General features: G+C 37.2%; 1 protein-coding gene and 1 non-coding gene across 8 annotated transcripts in view; one reads left to right on the top strand and one right to left on the bottom strand.

The window, feature by feature from the left end:
- LOC142339202 (transient receptor potential cation channel subfamily M member-like 2) overlaps nucleotides 1-19,132 on the top strand; it is a 143,300-nt gene that overhangs the window by 41,538 nt on the left and 82,630 nt on the right. For all 7 annotated transcript variants that reach the window (XM_075389029.1, XM_075389026.1, XM_075389024.1 and 4 more), the window contains 2 exons: nucleotides 9,573-9,729; nucleotides 11,963-12,177. In XM_075389029.1, the coding sequence (XP_075245144.1) occupies nucleotides 9,573-9,729; nucleotides 11,963-12,177 (372 nt within the window). The remainder of the gene's footprint in view (nucleotides 1-9,572; nucleotides 9,730-11,962; nucleotides 12,178-19,132) is intronic.
- Nucleotides 9,362-9,433, bottom strand: Trnad-guc (transfer RNA aspartic acid (anticodon GUC)). Its single transcript has one exon. It is a non-coding gene; the product is annotated as a tRNA-Asp (tRNA).

Raw genomic sequence — 19,132 nt, 5'->3', positions numbered from 1 at the left:
TCGAGAAATAGCACCTTTAAGAAGACAAATTAAAACTAAAGTAGCACAAATTCTCATCTGTAACACTTTTGCGTGCTTCCGCAAAAGACAACACTTACATATAGGAACTCAAATTTACCGTGTTTAACGTCTGATTCAATTACAATTTTTCAAATTTCAAAAATCACTCGCAACAATTGCTACTCCTGATTATTGGATGGAAACTCATTGCTTTCGGTCTCGGATTCGCTCAAATCTACACAACTTTGAGAAGTCTCGGGGAGTTTCTTTCCCTGTCGCTTTTTCTTGGCCTCTGCCTTTTCCCTCATTTGATTCACCCAAAAAGGATCAGATTTTCGTTTCTTGTATCGAAGTGAATCCATGCCAGCTCTGTTGGCAGCCAAACGAGCTTCATTGTACGCATCTGGCCAAAGACGAGGTGGAAACTGTCTCTGTACAAGGCCTTAAGCAGAGGAAAACACACCTAAGCTAAGCTTTTTAGGAAAATCAATCATAAAAAATGGTTACAAAAAACTTCAAAAACGAAAACAGAAAAAAATCATTTGAGAAAATCAGTTTGAACTTCCGACAACTTATTCTTGAAACCCAGTTTTTGACAACTTAGTTTTTGATCATTATACCTTTAAAGATTTTTGTTCTCTTGGGAGAAGCAGGCTTCCGCACTTCGCTTTCTCGGGTTGGGGATATGATATCCCTCTGTAGACCCTTCTCGCCCCATAATGCTGTTCGCAGATTTCTTCCCAGTTCTTCCGGATTTGAAGTTGTTGGGAAATTATCCAAATCAACTTCCTCATAAAAACTTGGTATAGCTATACCTGCCTCTTCTGTGTCATTGTCTGCATCAACTTTCTTGAGATCTTTCTAAATACAGATAGTTTGGAATCTATCCAAAACTTGGCAAAATAAACATTTCTTGACAGAAAAGTCTGAGCGCAAAAATTGAGCAAACTTTATAAAAACTTGCTAGAAACCACTTCTACCAAAAAATTGGTCAAAACTTTTGTATTACTGAGGCAAGATCTTACAATGGTTTTCAATTTCTGGAGCTCGCTCTCCAGCTTTCTGTTGCAGGACAAAACCGTCTTCTCATATGCTTGTATAACCTCTGCGATGAGTTTTTTGTCCTCATTAAGAACTTCCAGCAATCTTTCATGATTAGCGCATTTCTAAACAAGAATGTTTTTAACTGACAAAACCAAAGAACTGATAACGAATCAACCAATTTTTCGGATCGTAGCTTAACGATTGCAGTAGTCACTCGCTATGATATTTTATCTGCTTAAATTTCTCGCAAAAAATTACAATGTTTATCTTTTATTGACTTCTTAGACAGCAAATGTTTTATATTTATTGCGATAACTCTTTCACAGAGAGAAAAAAGAGGAGCTCTAACCAAAACCCTTGGACTTGCAGTTGCTAGCCTTGTAGTCGGTGTCCCACCTTGGCTGAGGGTCCACTTTGCACCTGTAGGTGGGGTACCACTTACTGGGTTTTCAAACTGTTGTGCGAAAGCCCCATAAATTTCTTGGTATCGCTCGAATTCAACTTGCATTGCCGCAGGAGGCCCGTGTTTTAACAACACGCATTCAATTTCATCACCATCGATCAACAGATTAGTTTTTCCATCAATCTCTAATTTCAATCGATCATTTATTTGAAAGCTCTTGAGCCAACGCCCATCAAATAACCCAATTTTTAACACCTGACAACCTGCTGTCAGGAAAACAAACTCGATTTTCATTGGCATTTCTGAAATCGTTAGGTCAGTAAAAACAGATCAATCCAGAAATTTAAAAAATAACGGAGAAAATTGTCAAAGACGTTCGAGTCAACATTCATTTAATTGAGAGTCAATTGCAATCCAACGAAGAAAGCGAAAAGACAAAAAACATCAACTTCATGCACAATTACTAACAATTTCAATCAAACTCATGAATTGCTTCATGAATTGCTTTGCGACTATCATTATCAAAAAGATCAAGCTCTGAGAATAAGAAAAACAAAGTCAAACAAAGTAACACTACGAAAGTTTCACACTTCACCTTTGAGGAAACAAAAATTAATAAAATCCATTCATCGGCTCCATATTTTCAGCACTTGATATGGAAGCAGTTGTCGTGTAGCTGGACTCCTCATTGCTTTCCGAGAACTCAATATACTCAACTTCTAGGTCTTCTACTCGTTGCCTTAAGCCATCTATTTTTTCACGTAGCTGTTTTATTTCTTGCCACAGTTGCTCAATTTCAGACAAAGGACTTTCAAGAAACCTGGTTTCAATCGCAGTACCACTTTCCAAACCCAGAAAATTCTGTCTGAACACAATTTTTGTTTGTTGCAGCATATCAGCCGTTCAACTGAAAACATTTTTGAGTTCCAAAAAAGTTTATATCGAATAGAAAAAAAATTATAAAAATTTCTAAAAGGTTTCTTAAAAAGCACAACATGTAATAAAAGATGACAGCTCAAAAAAACTTTCACCTCGTGTCCTACCGCAGTACATTCACGCCTAAATCCACCATCGCCATCAATCTTCAAGAAGTTATGGGTATTCTAATTTCAACTAATTATAACTGCTAATTTCTACTTCATCTTAAGTTATAGGTCTAAAAATTGGAAGCGGACAGAAACACCCGCTAACTTTCGTCAATTTTAATTTTATTGAAATTTTACAATAACGGTCGAAGCGGAAAAGATCCGCTTAGTGGAAATTCGAAGCGGGCAGAAACACCCGCTAACGTTCGTCAATTTTAATTTTGAAATTTTACAATAACGGTCGAAGCGGAAAAGATCCGCTCAGTGGAAATTCGAAGCGGGCAGAAACACCCGCTAACGTTTGTCAATTTCAACTTTATTGAAATTTTACAATAACGGTCGAAGCGGAAAAGATCCGCTTAGTCGAAATTCGAAGCGGGCAGAAACACCCGCTAACGTTCGTCAATTTTAATTTTATGGAAATTTTACAATAACGGTCGAAGCGGAAGATCCGCCTAGCGGAAGTTCGAAGCGGGCAGAAACACCCGCTAACGTTCGTAAATTTTAATTTTATTGAAATTTTACAATAAAGGTCGAAGCGGAAAAAATCCGCTTAGTGGAAATTCGAAGCGGGCAGAAACACCCGCTAACGTTCGTCAATTTTAATTTTATGGAAATTTTACAATAACGGTCGAAGCGGAAGATCCGCCTAGCGGAAGTTCGAAGCGGGCAGAAACACCCGCTAACGTTCGTAAATTTTAATTTTATTGAAATTTTACAATAAAGGTCGAAGCGGAAAAAATCCGCTTAGTGGAAATTCGAAGCGGGCAGAAACACCCGCTAACGTTCGTCAATTTTAATTTTCTACTACTACTATTACTACTACCGTGGCCGGTCAATTGGCCGACATACAAATTAGACGACACACCTTTTAGCCGACACTTGAGCAAATATAACAACTCGAACACCGCAATTCACGATAATTACCCGCGCATTAAGCGGTAAATGTAGCACTCTTTAGTTGTGAAACAAACATTAATAGGCTATTACTGCTAGCTAACATAGCCATGCCTCCGTGGCTCGTGGGACTTGATATGAATCTATCACAACCGAACAAATTATGACGGCCGAACGTAATTAAGTCGACGCTTCTAATAACACAACTTTAATTATACAGTTCCGATTTTGGTCATTTTCACGTCGTCTTGATGAAAGCTGCCAGCTAATTGGCGTGTCTTCTAATTTGTGTGTCGCCTAATACACCTAGCACCTACTACTACTAATGTAATCAATTTTTTTGTCAAAATCGGTCAAATGTAAATTGAATCAAATTGCAATAGTGCAAGTACAAATAGTCAAAGAAAGCAATCAAATTGCAATAGTACAAATAAATCAAAGTAATAAAAAAACAAAGGTACAAGTAGTCAAAGAAAGCAATCAAATTTAAGCTAATTCAATTGATTTTCTCGCACGGCTTTGTTGATTGCGCAAGCAAGCTCCTTTCTACCCTTCTCGTTTAGATGGACGCCGTCAGGTAAAAAAGACCTCGCTTTGTGCACTTCTTTGTGCAGCTTGAAAAAAGGCAAGTTTGACTGGCTTAGTTGCGCGTTGAAACGTTGGATGTTAAAGTGAGTGCAGTTTCGCTTCAGTACAGTGCACACGATCACTCTTGGACGGTTCGCCAAATTTCTGATGGCACTGTATAAGGCCCGTATTTTCTCCAATACATCAGTTGGATCTTCCCCCGGTCCATTGCGCGCAGCCAGATTGTTACCACCTACAGCCAGGATAACATTTCTGTAGACGGCCAAGGTATCCAACAACACAAAAAACTGATTAACTTTCCCCCCCGATAAGGAATAGGCAACACAGTTCTGAACACATATGCTGTCGAAGATAGAATCGCCGACTATCGCGGTATGGACCTCTTCTTCATCAACAAAATTATTATAAATAAATTCAGTTGTGGTGCCGTCGATGTTGTCCTTCACAAGCCGTCCGTGCTGTTGATGGTTAGCAAACAGCGGTTTTAGCCTTTTCTTAGGCGGGGCTGAGTTGTTGTTCCCATGGAGGTTACCCAGTCGACTGCGATCCATTTCAACTGAAAGCGAAACAAATATTTACAAAGCTCAATAACACAGCAGCAGCAAACCACCAATAGTATAATAGTACAGATATAGTATTAAGCGCGTATTGGGTACTGGCATATAGCCTATCGAGTTCGCCTTGACGAGAGCTTTCCAACGATATAACTTTTGTATGGGTCCCATCGAAACGGAGCGATGGGCCGCGCCAGGCCCCTGTGCCGCCATCGCGACCCTGTGCCGCCATCGCGACCGTGCCGCCATCGCGACCCTGTGCCGCCATCGCAACACATCTGTCCAACACGCCCGTCCAACACATCCGTCCAAATCGTACAACGACCTATTGGAACTAATGAAATTAATTCCGGCTTACTGTCTGAGCTTTTGGAACTTTCGTATACATTGCGCAATTTCAAATGCTCTATTCATGGCAGTTCAGTGAGCGGATGCAGGTGATGCCGTCTCCACCAGTGTTGACTCACAATTAGCATGTCACGTTACCTGTGAGGCAACACACCAAACGAAATTTTCATACCCTGCTTTATGGTGAACAACTATGAAGTGAGCATTTCAAAACTTGAAATTTAAAAAGTATATCATTGGAAAGCTGGATTCATATAGAATCTAACTAAGTAAACGGGATTTCAAAGATCGAACGGGAACACATTTAAAAAAAGGTTTGCAGTTGGGGGGGGGGCTGGAGGTTGGGACCCATGGGCCTGGTATGCGTCCGAAAAAGGCTTATATCTCGAAAACTACTGAACCAAATTTAAAAAATGAATATGTTTTGGAATCAGCATGAACTGGGGCATCAACCTGGCGTTAAAAAAAGTTAAAAAAGTAAAGGAATAAAAACTCAATTTTTGACAATTTGGCTAAATTTTGCCTTTTTTCAGCAAAGTTTGGAAAATTGGAAAATAAGGCAATGAAAATAAGCCGAAGCTTTTCAACCAATATACATTCGTAAAGAGGATTAAATGGGCAAGAAAATGATATAATATACTTTCAAATACGTCGGGTAACAAAAAAGTTATTAAACTAAACAACTTTGAAAATTCGAAAATTTTGCGAAAATCGACCCTGATTTCGGTCTCTACATTGCTCTCGCATTCTCTTGTTTGGCAATACTTTAAAAAGATAATAACATGGTTGTTGGAAGCGTGAAATCTAGTTTACCATGATACCAAAAACTTGTATGTTTTGTCTTGACAAAGTGGGAAATTTAGTCAAGGTAACTCAAAATTGTCAAATTTTTGGCCCCTAAATCGCTAATTATTGAAAACTTTGAAATCAAATAAACAAAGTGGAAAAAAGATCTATATATATTCTGAAAGTACACTAACAGGGCAACAAAATGAGCTATTATAGACCTTCTAAATCGTCTTCTTCAAAAAGTTATTAACAGACGTTTTTCATGAAGTTCGACTTTTTCTTCACCTTATTCGACGGTTCTTTAAAATTTTGTGAACAAATCAAAATATTGGCATTTAGTTCTACACAAACTCATAAAGTACGTTAACAGGGCAACAAAATGAGCTATTATAGACTTTCTAAATCGTCTTCCTCAAAAAGTTATTAACAGACGTTTTTCATGAAGTTCGACTTTTTCTTCACCTAATTCGACGGTTCTTTAAAATTTTGTGAACAAATCAAAATATTGGCATTTACTTCTACACAAACTCAAAAAGTACGTTAACACGGCAACAAAATGAGCTATTATAGACTTTCTAAATCGTCCTCTTCAAAAAGTTATTAACAGACGTTTTTCATGAAGTTCGACTTCTTCTTCACCTTATTCGACGGTTTTTTAAAATTTTGTGAACAAATCAAAATATTGGCATTTAGTTCTGCACAAAATCATAAAGTACGTTAACAGGGCAACAAAATGAGCTATTATAGACTTTCTAAATCGTCTTCCTCAAAAAGTTATTAACAGACGTTTTTCATGAAGTTCGACTATTTCTTCAGTTAATTATACGGTTCATTAAAATTTTGTGAAAAAATCAAAATTTAGGCAATTGCTTGTACACAAACTCATGAAGTACGTTACCAGTGCAACAAAATCGGCTAACATAGATCTTCTAATTCGTCTTTTTCAAAACGTTATTAGAAGACGTTTTTCATGAAGTTCGACATTTTCTCCAACTAATTCGATGATTAATTAATATTTTGTGAACAAATCAACATGTGGGCATTTAATTCTACACAAATTGATTTTGTACGTTATCACGGCAACAAAATGGGCTAAAAGCTAACATAGACTTTCAAACTCGTCTTGTTCAAAAAGTTATTAACAGACGTTTTTCATGAAGTTCGACTTTTTCTTCACCTAATTCGACGGTTCTTTAAAATTTTGTGAACAAATCAAAATATTGGCACTTACTTCTACACAAACTCATAGAGTACGTTAACACGGCAACAAAATGAGCTATTATAGACTTTCTAAATCGTCTTCCTCAAAAAGTTAATAACAGACGGTTTTCATGAAGTTCGACTTTTTCTTCACCTAATTCGACGGTTCTTTAAAACTTTGTGAACAAATCAAAATATTGGCATTTACTTCTACACAAACTCAAAAAGTACGTTAACACGGCAACAAAATGAGCTATTATAGACTTTCTAAATCGTCTTCCTCAAAAAGTTAATAACAGACGTTTTTCATGAAGTTCGACTTTTTCTTCACCTAATTCGACGGTTCTTTAAAATTTTGTGAACAAATCAAAATATTGGCATTTACTTCTACACAAACTCAAAAAGTACGTTAACACGGCAACAAAATGAGCTATTATAGACTTTCTAAATCGTCCTCTTCAAAAAGTTATTAACAGACGTTTTTCATGAAGTTCGACTTCTTCTTCACCTTATTCGACGGTTCTTTAAAATTTTGTGAACAAATCAAAATATTGGCATTTAGTTCTACACAAACTCATAAAGTACGTTAACACGGCAACAAAATGAGCTATTATAGACTTTCTAAATCGTCTTCCTCAAAAAGTTATTAACAGACGTTTTTCATGAAGTTCGACATTTTCTTCACCAAATTCGACGGTTCATTAAAATTTTGTGAACAAATCAAAATATGAGCATTTACTTCTACATAAATTCATTGGATACGTTATCACGGGAACAAAATGGGCTAACAACTGACAGAGACGTTCTAACTCGTCTTCTTCAAAAAGTTATTAACAGACGTTTTTCATGAAGTTCGACTATTTCTTCACCTAATTAGACGGTTCATTCAAATTTTGTGAACAAATCAAAATATGGGCAATTACTTCTACACAAACTCATAAAATACGTTATCACGGCAACAAAAAAGTCTAACATAGACCTTCTAACTCGTTTTCCTAAACAAGTTTTTAACAGACGTTTTTCATGAAGTTCGACTATTTCTTCAGTTAATTATACGGTTCATTAAAATTTTGTGAACAAATCAAAATTTAGGCAATTGCTTGTACACAAACTCAAGAAGTACGTTACCAGTGCAACAAAATGGGCTAACATAGATCTTCTAATTCGTCTTTTTCAAAACGTTATTCGAAGACGTTTTTCATGAAGTTCGACATTTTCTCCAACTAATTCGATGATTAATTAATATTTTGTGAACAAATCAACATGTGGGCATTTAATTCTACACAAATTGATATTGTACGTTATCACGGCAACAAAATGGGCTAAAAGCTAACATAGACTTTCAAACTCGTCTTCTTCAAAAAGTAATTAACAGACGTTTTTCATGAAGTTCGACTTTTTCTTCACCTAATTCGACGGTTCTTTAAAATTTTGTGAACAAATCAAAATATTGGCATTTACTTCTACACAAACTCATAGAGTGCGTTAACACGGCAACAAAATGAGCTTTTATAGACTTTCTAAATCGTCTTCCTCAAAAAGTTATTAACAGACGTTTTTCATGAAGTTCGACCTTTTCTTCATCAAATTCGACGGTTCATTAAAATTTTGTGAACAAATCAAAATATGAGCATTTACCTCTACACAAATTCGTTGGGTACGTTATCACGGGAACAAAATGGGCTAACAACTGACAGAGCCGTTCTAACTACATGCCATTAACCTGCAAAAGTCTCTTCTACTGCAGAAAGAAGAACAAAAATAAGCCAAACCAAAAAAACTAACAAAAAAAGGCTTCATTGTCATCTGTATCCTCCTCCTCTTCATTCTGGGTTGAAGACGTAGATCAAATTTTTATTTTTGCAGCACAAATTTCTGTAATTTTTTTCCGTGCGGAGCCTGGATAAGATTTACACCCGTTGAAAAGAAGGAAATAAGTGGACAAAACAGTGTAATTGTAGTGTATTTCTAAGAGTGTAATTTATTAAAAATAGCGGTGTATTTCTAAGAGTGTAATCACTTCAAAATTACACTTTTCACTCTTTTCCCCACTAAAAATTGAACAAAAGAGTGTAATTTTTAAGAGTGTAAAAAGAGTGGAATGAAGAGTGTAAAGAGTGTAAACAGAGTGTAATTTTCTAAAAATTACACTCTTACACTCTTTTCCCTGCTATTTAAGAGTGGAAAACGCTTTACACCCTAATCTCGCTTAATAACGGTGTATTAGGGGTGGACACCTCGGCCCGGGGCTCAACCTAATTGGTGTCATTTCGGTACTGAATGTCAATAAACAACAGAGTTGAAATTAGTTTTATTTCTTCAATGGAAATAATTGACTTGTCAAGGTTATATTAAGGCCTGGTCCTCTGATTTCACTTTTACTGGGATAAGAATTTTTTGAAATTTCAATCAAGAAATGCTGAACTAAACCATAACCTATTTGGTGCAAAATTCTCTCTGTCGGGGAATCGAACCCCGGTCTCCAGAGTGACAGTCTGGGATACTCACCACTATACTAACAGAGACTTGTTAGTATTCGAGATTCATCGAAATCGTAGTTTTTGTTGCAAGCCATTAATAATATTTAAAGCACACCGTTTCAAGGCAAAAAATTTTACAACTATCTTTACCTATCTATAACTTTGAAACTTTTTCGGTCACCAGGTACTCTGAACACGGCTGTGGAAGCATTGAAGAACGAGACTCCAGTTGTGATAGTTGAGGGCTCTGGCAGATGTGCAGATGCGATTGCATTCGTGTACCACAAGAGCAAAAAGGTCTCCAATCAGACCTCATCCGAGAATAACTCGACAGACGAACAGTAAGGCAATAAATTTTATGTACAGAAATAAATTAAAGAAAAAACGAGCAATTTTTTGTAACTGTGGAGCTGTAAGCTGAGCTTAGCTATGTTACGGTGATCTTGGGTTTAAAGACTCGAAAATAAATTTTGGCTTTCTACAGGATTTTTTTAATAGCCGCCGTCAGCCTCTCGACGGCTATTATTTAGGCGCTCTCCTTTTTACAATTCAAAGAATTTGAATTGTATTGGGGCGCTGTCTTTTTTTAAGATCTGTTCACACGTTTTCATGATTTGGAAGTAGAGTGAGAAAACGGTGTTTTCTCGCTAGTGGTTTCTTTTTCACATGCGGCAATTTCACTTTGATTTTTACTGTTTTTTTCGATTTTTTGGATCGGATTTTTTTTCTAAATGGTTTCCCAATACATGTATAGTTCATTCTGGGGCTAGTTTTTTGTTTGAAACGAATATATTTTTCTCGCTAGTGGTTTTTTTGTCCACATTGGGCCTTTTGACATTGATTTTCTGTTTTTTTAATCTGATTTTTTTAGAATTTGCTTTCCCAATTCACTCATAGTCCATTCTAGGTCTAGTTTTTTGTTCAGTCAATGAAAATTCTTTGAATTGTACGTCAGTACTTGTCCTGCTATGTTTTTTTCGTCGTCAAGATTTTTGTTAAGACCACATGACGTCAATATCACTTCAAATCTGCTTTTTGTTCATTAGTTCAAGCAATTTCAACGAAATTGCGTGCGTGACGTCGTGTTTCACTCTTAGTGGAGCGAGTTTTTTTGTTAGTTCGCGTGATTAGATTTTTGGTCACACGTGACTTAACTCACTCTCAAAAATGACTTCCTCACTTTGAAATTGACTTTGCTTTAAGAGATAAGGTCAAATCAGTGTTGTCAATCTAATTGAAGGTGGTTATTTAAGAGCAGCTAATAGAAACAGCAATAAGTTATACAGATTCTGAATCTGTATCAGTAAAACTTGTATTGCGTTCCTCTGTTTTTGCGCGAGGAATTGTTCTTCGCTTAAACTTTTGCATATACGACTTCTATTTCACAAGCTCCACAAGATCCGATCAAAATAACGCGCACTAAAAAGTGTTTTCTTAGGTAATTTTTTTTTCAATTCTTGTCTTCTTTCAATCCCTATCTGGGTTCAGGGAATCGATGGCTGCTGTTTCCCCGGCAATCTGCCGGGAATATTTCAATTTTACTTTTTTATGCTTGTGTTTAATTGCTCTTGAACGAAGTTTGTAGCGATTATTGTAAAAATGTTTTATGCAAAATTTTTGATGAACCGTTTTATGCAAAATTTTTGATGAACCGTTTGTGCGCTTTTGTTCTAGAACATTCTTTGACTTCTTCGCTTTCGTTCTTCCTTTTGGAGTGATCTCTATTGCTCTCACTCCGAAGTAAAGCTTGTTGCTAATATAAAATATGGCAAGGGCCTGATAGCCGAGTGGGCAGTGCTTCTAGTTAGGGATCGGGCGGTCAATGGTTCGAATCACGGCGTGGTGAAATATTTTTCCACCCGCCTGTCGTTTGAGAGCATTTCTCCCGACACTAGCCGGCTTATGTTTCTAGAATGTGTTTGTTGAGTCAGCATTCTAGTTGCGCATATCTTTGTTTCTGTGAAATTTTTGTTATTGATTTTAAGTTCTTTTTTCCCTGCCTTCACGAGGTCATAATTTTTTTTGCAATTTTCAGCTTTTTTAATTACTCTCAAACGAAGTTTGAAGCAATTATTGTAAACATGGGTGTCTTTTTTATGCAAAATTTTTTTGCACAATAAACACTTTTTTTGCAAAAGTCTTTTTTGCTTCGCCGTTTTTGCGCTTTTGTTCTGGTACTGGTTTTCGATTTCCCTTCTCGGGCGACTTTTTAACGCTTGATTCCTTGATTTTTCCGTGATCTAAAAAGCTGTTTTTAATTTCTCTCAAATGAAGTTTTTAGCAATTATGTTACTCATGTGGTCATTTTTTTCGTATGACTTTTTCGTCCGTTTTTTCGTCCCCTGCACATCGATCCATCCGTAACGACGCTGTAATGACGCTTCAAAGTTCTTGGGCTGTAGTAATAATTATAAAACTTCAATTAGCTTGACCTCACAGACTTCTGTAAGGCGATATTTTCTTCACAAGAAAAGGAAACTGGTCCGTTTTTGCAAATAAGATGTTTGTTTTGTCTTTCTTATTACAATGTCTTATCGTCATTTGCAATTCTATTTTAATATGTGATTGGTCCAGGGAAGAGAAGTACATAATAGACCCACAAGAACTTGAGCAAGTGTACCACAAAACATGTGAGCTACTTGGAGTGAAGGAAGAGGTTGGCCAGGAGTTCTTTGACAAGATAATGGACTGTGTTCAGTGCAGAAGTCTTCTCACTGTATTCAAGCTGGACGGGAGACGAACGTCTACAAGGGATATCGATATTGCTATCTTGCGTTCTCTTCTCAGTGGTTAGTTACTATCAACAATGGCAGCTTTTCATTGGCTAATAAATATAGATAATAATATATATTGTACGCATTCAAATTGTACAAATAAATTGTTGCCACAACGGCATTACCGTTCAATTAAGCTGGCTCTATATAGTTGTGCAAAATAGAAGAACTTATTAGGTTTTGCCTCGTATTCTGCTATTAAAGAAAAACTTTACCCCACCTCCTCCAAGCAAAACTTCGAATAGCATTGCAATAAAAGCAACCCTAGTGAAAGATAGCAGAGACCGACAAAAGCTTCTAGTAGATGCCGCGCTGACCACACTTTTAATTCCTCTCAACGACGTTTGAAGCAATTATTGTAGTCGTATGTCTTTTCAATTAAAAATTATTCGCTTCACCGTTTTATTTTAGACCATTCTTTCGCTGTTTGAGTGATATGCCTTTTCGAGTGACTTTTATAGCTTCGAGTTCTTGATTTTGTGTGATCTAAAATGCTCTCTCTCTCTCATTCATAATTTCAAGCAATTTAATTCAATTTGAGGCTTTATCAAGGCTTATTTTGGCCTCATTGTGAGTGTTGTACTCACAATGTTTTTTGTGACCATGTGATTACCTGCCACTAATTCAATTTGTTGTAGATCACGCGTGGTATAATTTTCTTTTAGCCTAATTAGCCTAATTGTTGTCCATGATGATTAAACCGCTATTAATGTCACTTTCGGATCAGTACCTCAAATTGTGATAGGAAAGCCGCAAGCAAGTACTCCACTTTGTGTAGGAACGTCCTTTGGGAGTGAGTCTTTTATAAAAAGAGATTTTTCACTAAAAGTTGCTTTTTAAAATCCTGACTTTTAATCGGCTTTTTTTCAATTAGTCTCTACGCTTTAAAAAAATGTTTCAAATTCTTATCTTCGTCGTTCTGCTAAGCAATAGCCCTCAATCTTAAAGCGCCTAAATCCCCATTCTTAAAGTTTTACTTGCCAAGCACTACCAAACTTAGCACTTTACTTTTAATCAACCCTTTAAACGGAAAAAAACTTGGCCAAATTAAGTCTTATTAGAGAATTTTTCGAGAAGTCAGAGCCTTTTTGAGACTGAGTGTTAAAATGAGCCAAATTGAAAGGCTTTTATCTGAAGCCAGAATGACAGCTGACGAAACAACACAAGATGAAAGCGATTTTAATGAAGTGCGAAGTAAAAGAAAAAGGTTCAGAAAACAAGCGCAAATTCCAACCACCAACGTTAGACCTATTGTTGTTTCTATTGATCCACGGCCATCACAAATACAGTTTGCAAGAGCAATCAGATCGAACTTTCCAGTGGTCAAAATAAAGCACATAAGAGAGTTGAAGAACAATACCGATTTTTTTATTCAACCTGAGGACCTCGCTTCTAGAGAATGCCTAATGCTGACCGTAAACCTAACTCAAGCCTTTCCAAATGCTACTGTGAATGCCAGAAACACACTTCCTAAGCCAAAAACCAAACCAAGCTTCGTAATTGTAAACGTGCATCACAGCATCAGTGAAGATGAGATAAAAGCTGAGCTTCTAAACAACAACGCAATGAATGTCAGCAACCAACCAACAAAATTAATTCGAGTCATGACTGATTCCAATAATCATGTTAGTGCAGCTCAAAAGCATGGTGTCAAAATAGGTAGGCAGTTATACCGATGTGAAGCAAGACGAGAACCACCCCACGTAAGGCAATGTTTCAAATGCCAACAATTTGGTCACTCTGCTAAAGAATACAGGAACGCCACCCGATGCCTCCGCTGCTCGCAGGAGCACAGTGTTAAAGAATGCAATGTTCAAAAAGAAACCGCTAAGTGTTCAAACTGTGGTGGTGTGCATGCGACAGTTTTTCGCGGTTGTCCGGCCTATCAGCAAAAGCTAACTGAGGCTTCAAGAAAGATAAATGAGAATAAATACTCTGACGTAGCAAAAAACTTCAAACCGCAAAAACACACTGAACTGCCGCCACAAACTGAAAAAATAGCTGTTTTAGTAGCCGAAGTCCTGAGTAAAATACGAACAGTTCTCAATACCATGTCCTACAGTGATATAATAAACATTGTCTCTAACAGCGCCTCACGCATCTTCAATGAAAAAATTGATGGTCAATGAATACACGAGAGCATTGAGACTGCAAATATCACCTCTGTTAATACAATGCCGCCTAACAACCTAGCAAACAGCTAAAACTTTACCCAAAATGGATAAGCTAAAAATTTTGCAATGGAACTGTCGAGGTCTAAACAACAAAATAAACGATCAGATTTTATTTTCGGCTGAAAAAGACATAGATATAATTTGCGTAAATGAAGTGAAAAAATGGCTGAAGACAACCCCTCTCAGTAATTATATTGTTGCAACAGAAACTTATGCCAACGGTCACCATGGTTCTGTTATCTTAATAAAGAACAACATTGTCATAAAGCGAGTAGAACCAGTTGAAAAAGAGAACGATTACCGAGGGAAAACCTTAGAAATACTGAAACTATGCATCACGCTGCCGGTTTTTGGGGACTTTTTGATAGTATCTGTTCACAATTCACCTGGAAAACCACTTTCACTGTAAAAGTATTCTCAGAAAGAATGTCAAATGTTTTCGTATGTAGTGACTTCAACTCTCCCCACCAAGAACTAAACAGCTCCTATGATTCCGAAAACGGCGAGAAGCTTTTAAATCTAATTGAAAAAGGCCATTTTAGATTGCTAAACAACGGTCACTACACATACCAGTCGGTTGACGGAAAAAGCAGAAATATGCTCGATTTGCACTTTTGCGATAGTACAGTTTTTACGAATTTTAACAATTTTGAAGTCTCAGATGATCTAGGCAGTGACCATAGAACCACCATTACAACGTTGAACCTCAAAATAAGCAAAATGTTGGAATTGAAATCCAAAATTGACCTCAGAATATTTAAAGAAAACACAAGAAAGTCTTATAGATCACCGATTCTTTGGCCCGCGCAGTATCCGGGAAAGGATGATCTAAATCAGTTTAGCAGTAGCCTGGTTGAATTAATACACAAATCGCTGGAAGATTCCTATGTCATCAAAAACAAGTTTCCTTACAGTATGGAGACACGAAAATTGATAAAACTGAAAAGAAGAAAGCGAATACAGCTCAAAAGGGGCATTCGGCGAAGATTTTAGGTCTCTAAGAACCGAGATAAATTATCTACAAAAAGAAATCAAACGATCAATTAGGCAATCAGAAGAAAGAAAAAGATCAAAAATTTTGGAACGTGCAAGCGATAAGGCAGCAAATGTTTTTGGAGAGCAATAAAAGAACTAACAAATGATCACGAGTCAAAACAGAAAACTGGGGACTATCCAAATTTAAACTATAAAGGGTCGCAGGCAGTCACAGATCAGGAAAAAAGCGAGTTGTTCAAACAATTGCTAAAGGATACCATGAAAGATCACACACCAGTTTCATCAGGAATTGCTGAACACTGCGAGAAAATTGAAAATCAAACTAAAGCGATTTTAGGCACAGTTGTAGACAACGAGCAGCTTTGTGTTGTGATTACAACAAAGGAATTTGATGAAATTTTGAGAGAATCGAGAAAGTCATGCCCAGGTCCTGATAAAATCTGCTACAAACTACTCAGAGAGTTACCAAGAAATGTTAAAGCCCTAGCCTGCCTCCTAATTTCTAGCTCAATTAACAACTCGCATGTTCCAGTAAATTGGAAGGAATCGCAGATAAAAATGATACCAAAGCAAGACAAAGACTGCTCAAAGGCTGAAAATTATCGACCCATTAGTCTTACGAATTGCCTCGCCAAAGTGTGTGAAACTGTTGTGAAAAACATTGTCTTAGAACACTGTGAAAGTCTAAATGTTTTTGGCGAAACTCAGAGCGCATACAGGAAACATCGCTGTACCACAGACAACCTTATCAAACTCACTCAGCACGTTAGTGAAGCTTTTCAGTGGTCCGAAAAGGTTGGTTTAGTGTGCTTGGATGTTAAAAAAGCGTTTGATGCTGTATGGCGTCTAGGGTTGATCCACAAATTATATTCAATTGAGCTAAAGATCCCAATTATTAAGTGGATAAATTCATTCTTGTCACAAAGGAATGTATACGTAAAGATAAATTCCACCGTAAGTTCCAGCTTTTGCCCGACAGCCGGAGTGCCCCAAGGTAGCGTAATTGCTCCCATTCTCTTTCTTATATACGTTAGCCGATTGCCAGAACTGAAAGCACAGATCTCACAGTTCGCTGACGATTTTGCCTTGTACTACAGATCTCGCTCAACACAATTAATTCAAAACAATCTGCAATCATCATTGAATAGCCTCATAGACTGGTGTGACCTCTTGAAAATTAAAATAAATCCTAATAAAACCCAGTACATGATCTTCAAAAACTCATCAGAGAAAGAGTCTGAACTCAACCTAAAAATAAAAGGCGTACCCATTGGAAAAACAGAGTCGCTAAAGTTTCTGGGTATCACTCTCACTCCTCATCTCAGATGGAGAGATCACTGGAATAGTTTAGTAAAGAAAGCAAACATCAGATTATTTCAACTGTGGAGACTTAGCAATCTAAACATTAACGAAGAAAGTCTCCTTTTGGTATATAAAACTTGGATCCGACCACTTTTTTTGTATTCTAATGCCTGCTGGGTGGACCAATCCCAAGCAATCATTAATAAAATACAGCACGTCCAAGATAGGGCCCTTGGGATTTGCCTACGAAAACCTAGACGTTACAGGGTCCAAAAGCTCCATGAAGAGGCAAACATGCAAATGATTAAAGAACTTCAGATTAAACTAGCCAATGGGTATATTAGTCGGGCAATTAAACACCACATACGGTCTGTAATAGATCTAATACACAAAAAGCGACAGTGCCCGCTAAACACTTGCAAAAGTACTCTCGACCACCTTCAATACTAAAATAAAAAATGATTAACTGCCGCACTATGGACGTTCGGCGTAGATAGAAGATCAAAATACTGTCGAATGACAGAACAAGGATCGAGCCCCAGCGTATCCCTAGTTTCAAGATCATTCATCGTTTTCCAGCAAAGATCGGTAGTCGGACTGAAGACAGTGGAAAACTTGGGAAAATAATCAATAGGAATACGAGGACAAAACTGGAGAAAAAGGAGGTGCAACTATATTTTGAAATCTGCGCAGAGAAGAAAAAAACAAACATACGAAATAGATAACCAGCAAACGAAAAAACAGAAAATTATTAGCCAGCAGCGCGGTTGTGAGGGGGGGTTGAACTGGAAGAACTCTGTACCAACAACTACGGTTCGAGTCCAACTCTCTTCAACTTTTGCTATTTGATTTATGCTCTATCTCGATTAAAGCGTCAGTTACCTACAGCTGGCTCAAAAAGATTTACTTTACGTGTTACAGCAGAGCAAAATGGCGCAGCGGTGAAATACGAAAAAACGAAATTGACAAGTCGAATTGGCAGGAGTTCGAAGCCGCGAAGTATCAACTTGCGAATGTTTTCCTACATTTTGTATTTCTGACACATGCGTCTCTTAAACTCATCAGACACATTACTAGTATATGGCCAGCCGCTTGCTTAGTCAATTCGGGTACAGATACAACTCACTTTTATTCCATTTCACTCCTTTGTCTCCTTCTGTTCAGCCAGCCGCTTGCATAGCAAATTCGGGGCTGAACAGATTACCAAAGCCTTCCTCCCATAACTTACAGTGAAGTGAAAACAAATACGAACAAAAAACGATCAAGCACGATGGTTTGGTCCAGTGCGCTAACCGATCAGCAGATGCGCAGAAGGTGGTTCGAGCCCCACCAAGGCTTCATTTCTTCTTCTTTTTACATTTTCACAACCCAAGTCGCTCTCAGCAGCTTTTATCAACATATCCTTTAAACTTGAATATTAACCAAACGGTGCAGCGGCTAAAAGCGCGAACGCGAAATGGACAAATTTTACGGCGGAATTTTGAATCCCTGCTTTGCCATTGTCTCTTATTTCGATATCATTACAGTTTTTAGAACATGTTTTATTGATACTCCACTGATTTAAAGAAAAGAAGAACAACAGTCCAAGTTGCAATGTGCTACGCGCGGTTTGGTTTCAGTGGTTTTACGGTTTAGGTCAGCGTAGCACTTTTTATCACATCATTACTTCTTTTAATTGAAGTTGAAAACATATTTGTTTTAGATCTCAATCCTATTATCTTCAATTTAAACGAACTCATTTTTTTTTAATATCAAAAACGAAATTCTTCGTCTTTCAAGTGGTGAGATTTTACGACTTGATTTGAACCAGAAGATATATTCTATGTGGATGAACTCTAAGAAAAGTTAGAGTGAAGTGAAGAACGATGGTTTGGTCCAGTGCGGTAACCGATCAGCAGATGCGCAGAAGGTGGTTCGAGCCCCACCAAAGAACATCGATTCCTTCTTTTTTTAATTTTAACTTGCAAATTTATTGTATTTTGTTATTTTTTTGTTTGTTTGTTTATTATTGATCAGTTACTATAAGAGCTTACTTACCTGAAGCAATTAAAACTCGTCCCTCATACTCTACGAGGCTAGCCAAGAGGTCAAACGACCAATTCAAGTACAATGTCGATATCAGCCAGTAGAAGTCCTGCACGGCACTTGAAATGGCTGAGTCCACCTGACGCTGAAGAAGTGTTTTAATACAGTGATTTCCAAAACTCAATTTTAACAAGAACTCAAACTCTTTCTTAATGTATATAAACTTTCTTCACCGAATGGTTGTACATAAATTGTGTGTATATACGGATCACGCGTGGTATAATTTTCTTGATCACCCAAGACTTGATCGCCCAAGACTCACTAAGATTACTTCTGCACTCACTTATTAAAACAAAAATTAGAATGTAATTGAAATTAAACAGAAGTCACCAAAAGTTAGATGATTATAGGGCTTTCTTGCTGCAAAGACATTAATGTATGACATCAGTAAAAATTGAAAAAAAAAATGAATG

This window comes from Convolutriloba macropyga, chromosome 5 (genome assembly GCF_964194025.1).
Source record: "Convolutriloba macropyga chromosome 5, txConMacr16.3, whole genome shotgun sequence".
In the NCBI taxonomy this organism is placed as follows: Eukaryota; Metazoa; Xenacoelomorpha; order Acoela; family Convolutidae; genus Convolutriloba; species Convolutriloba macropyga.
The sequence above is the reverse complement of the archived record's forward strand: the minus strand, read 5'-3'. Positions and strand labels throughout refer to the sequence as shown.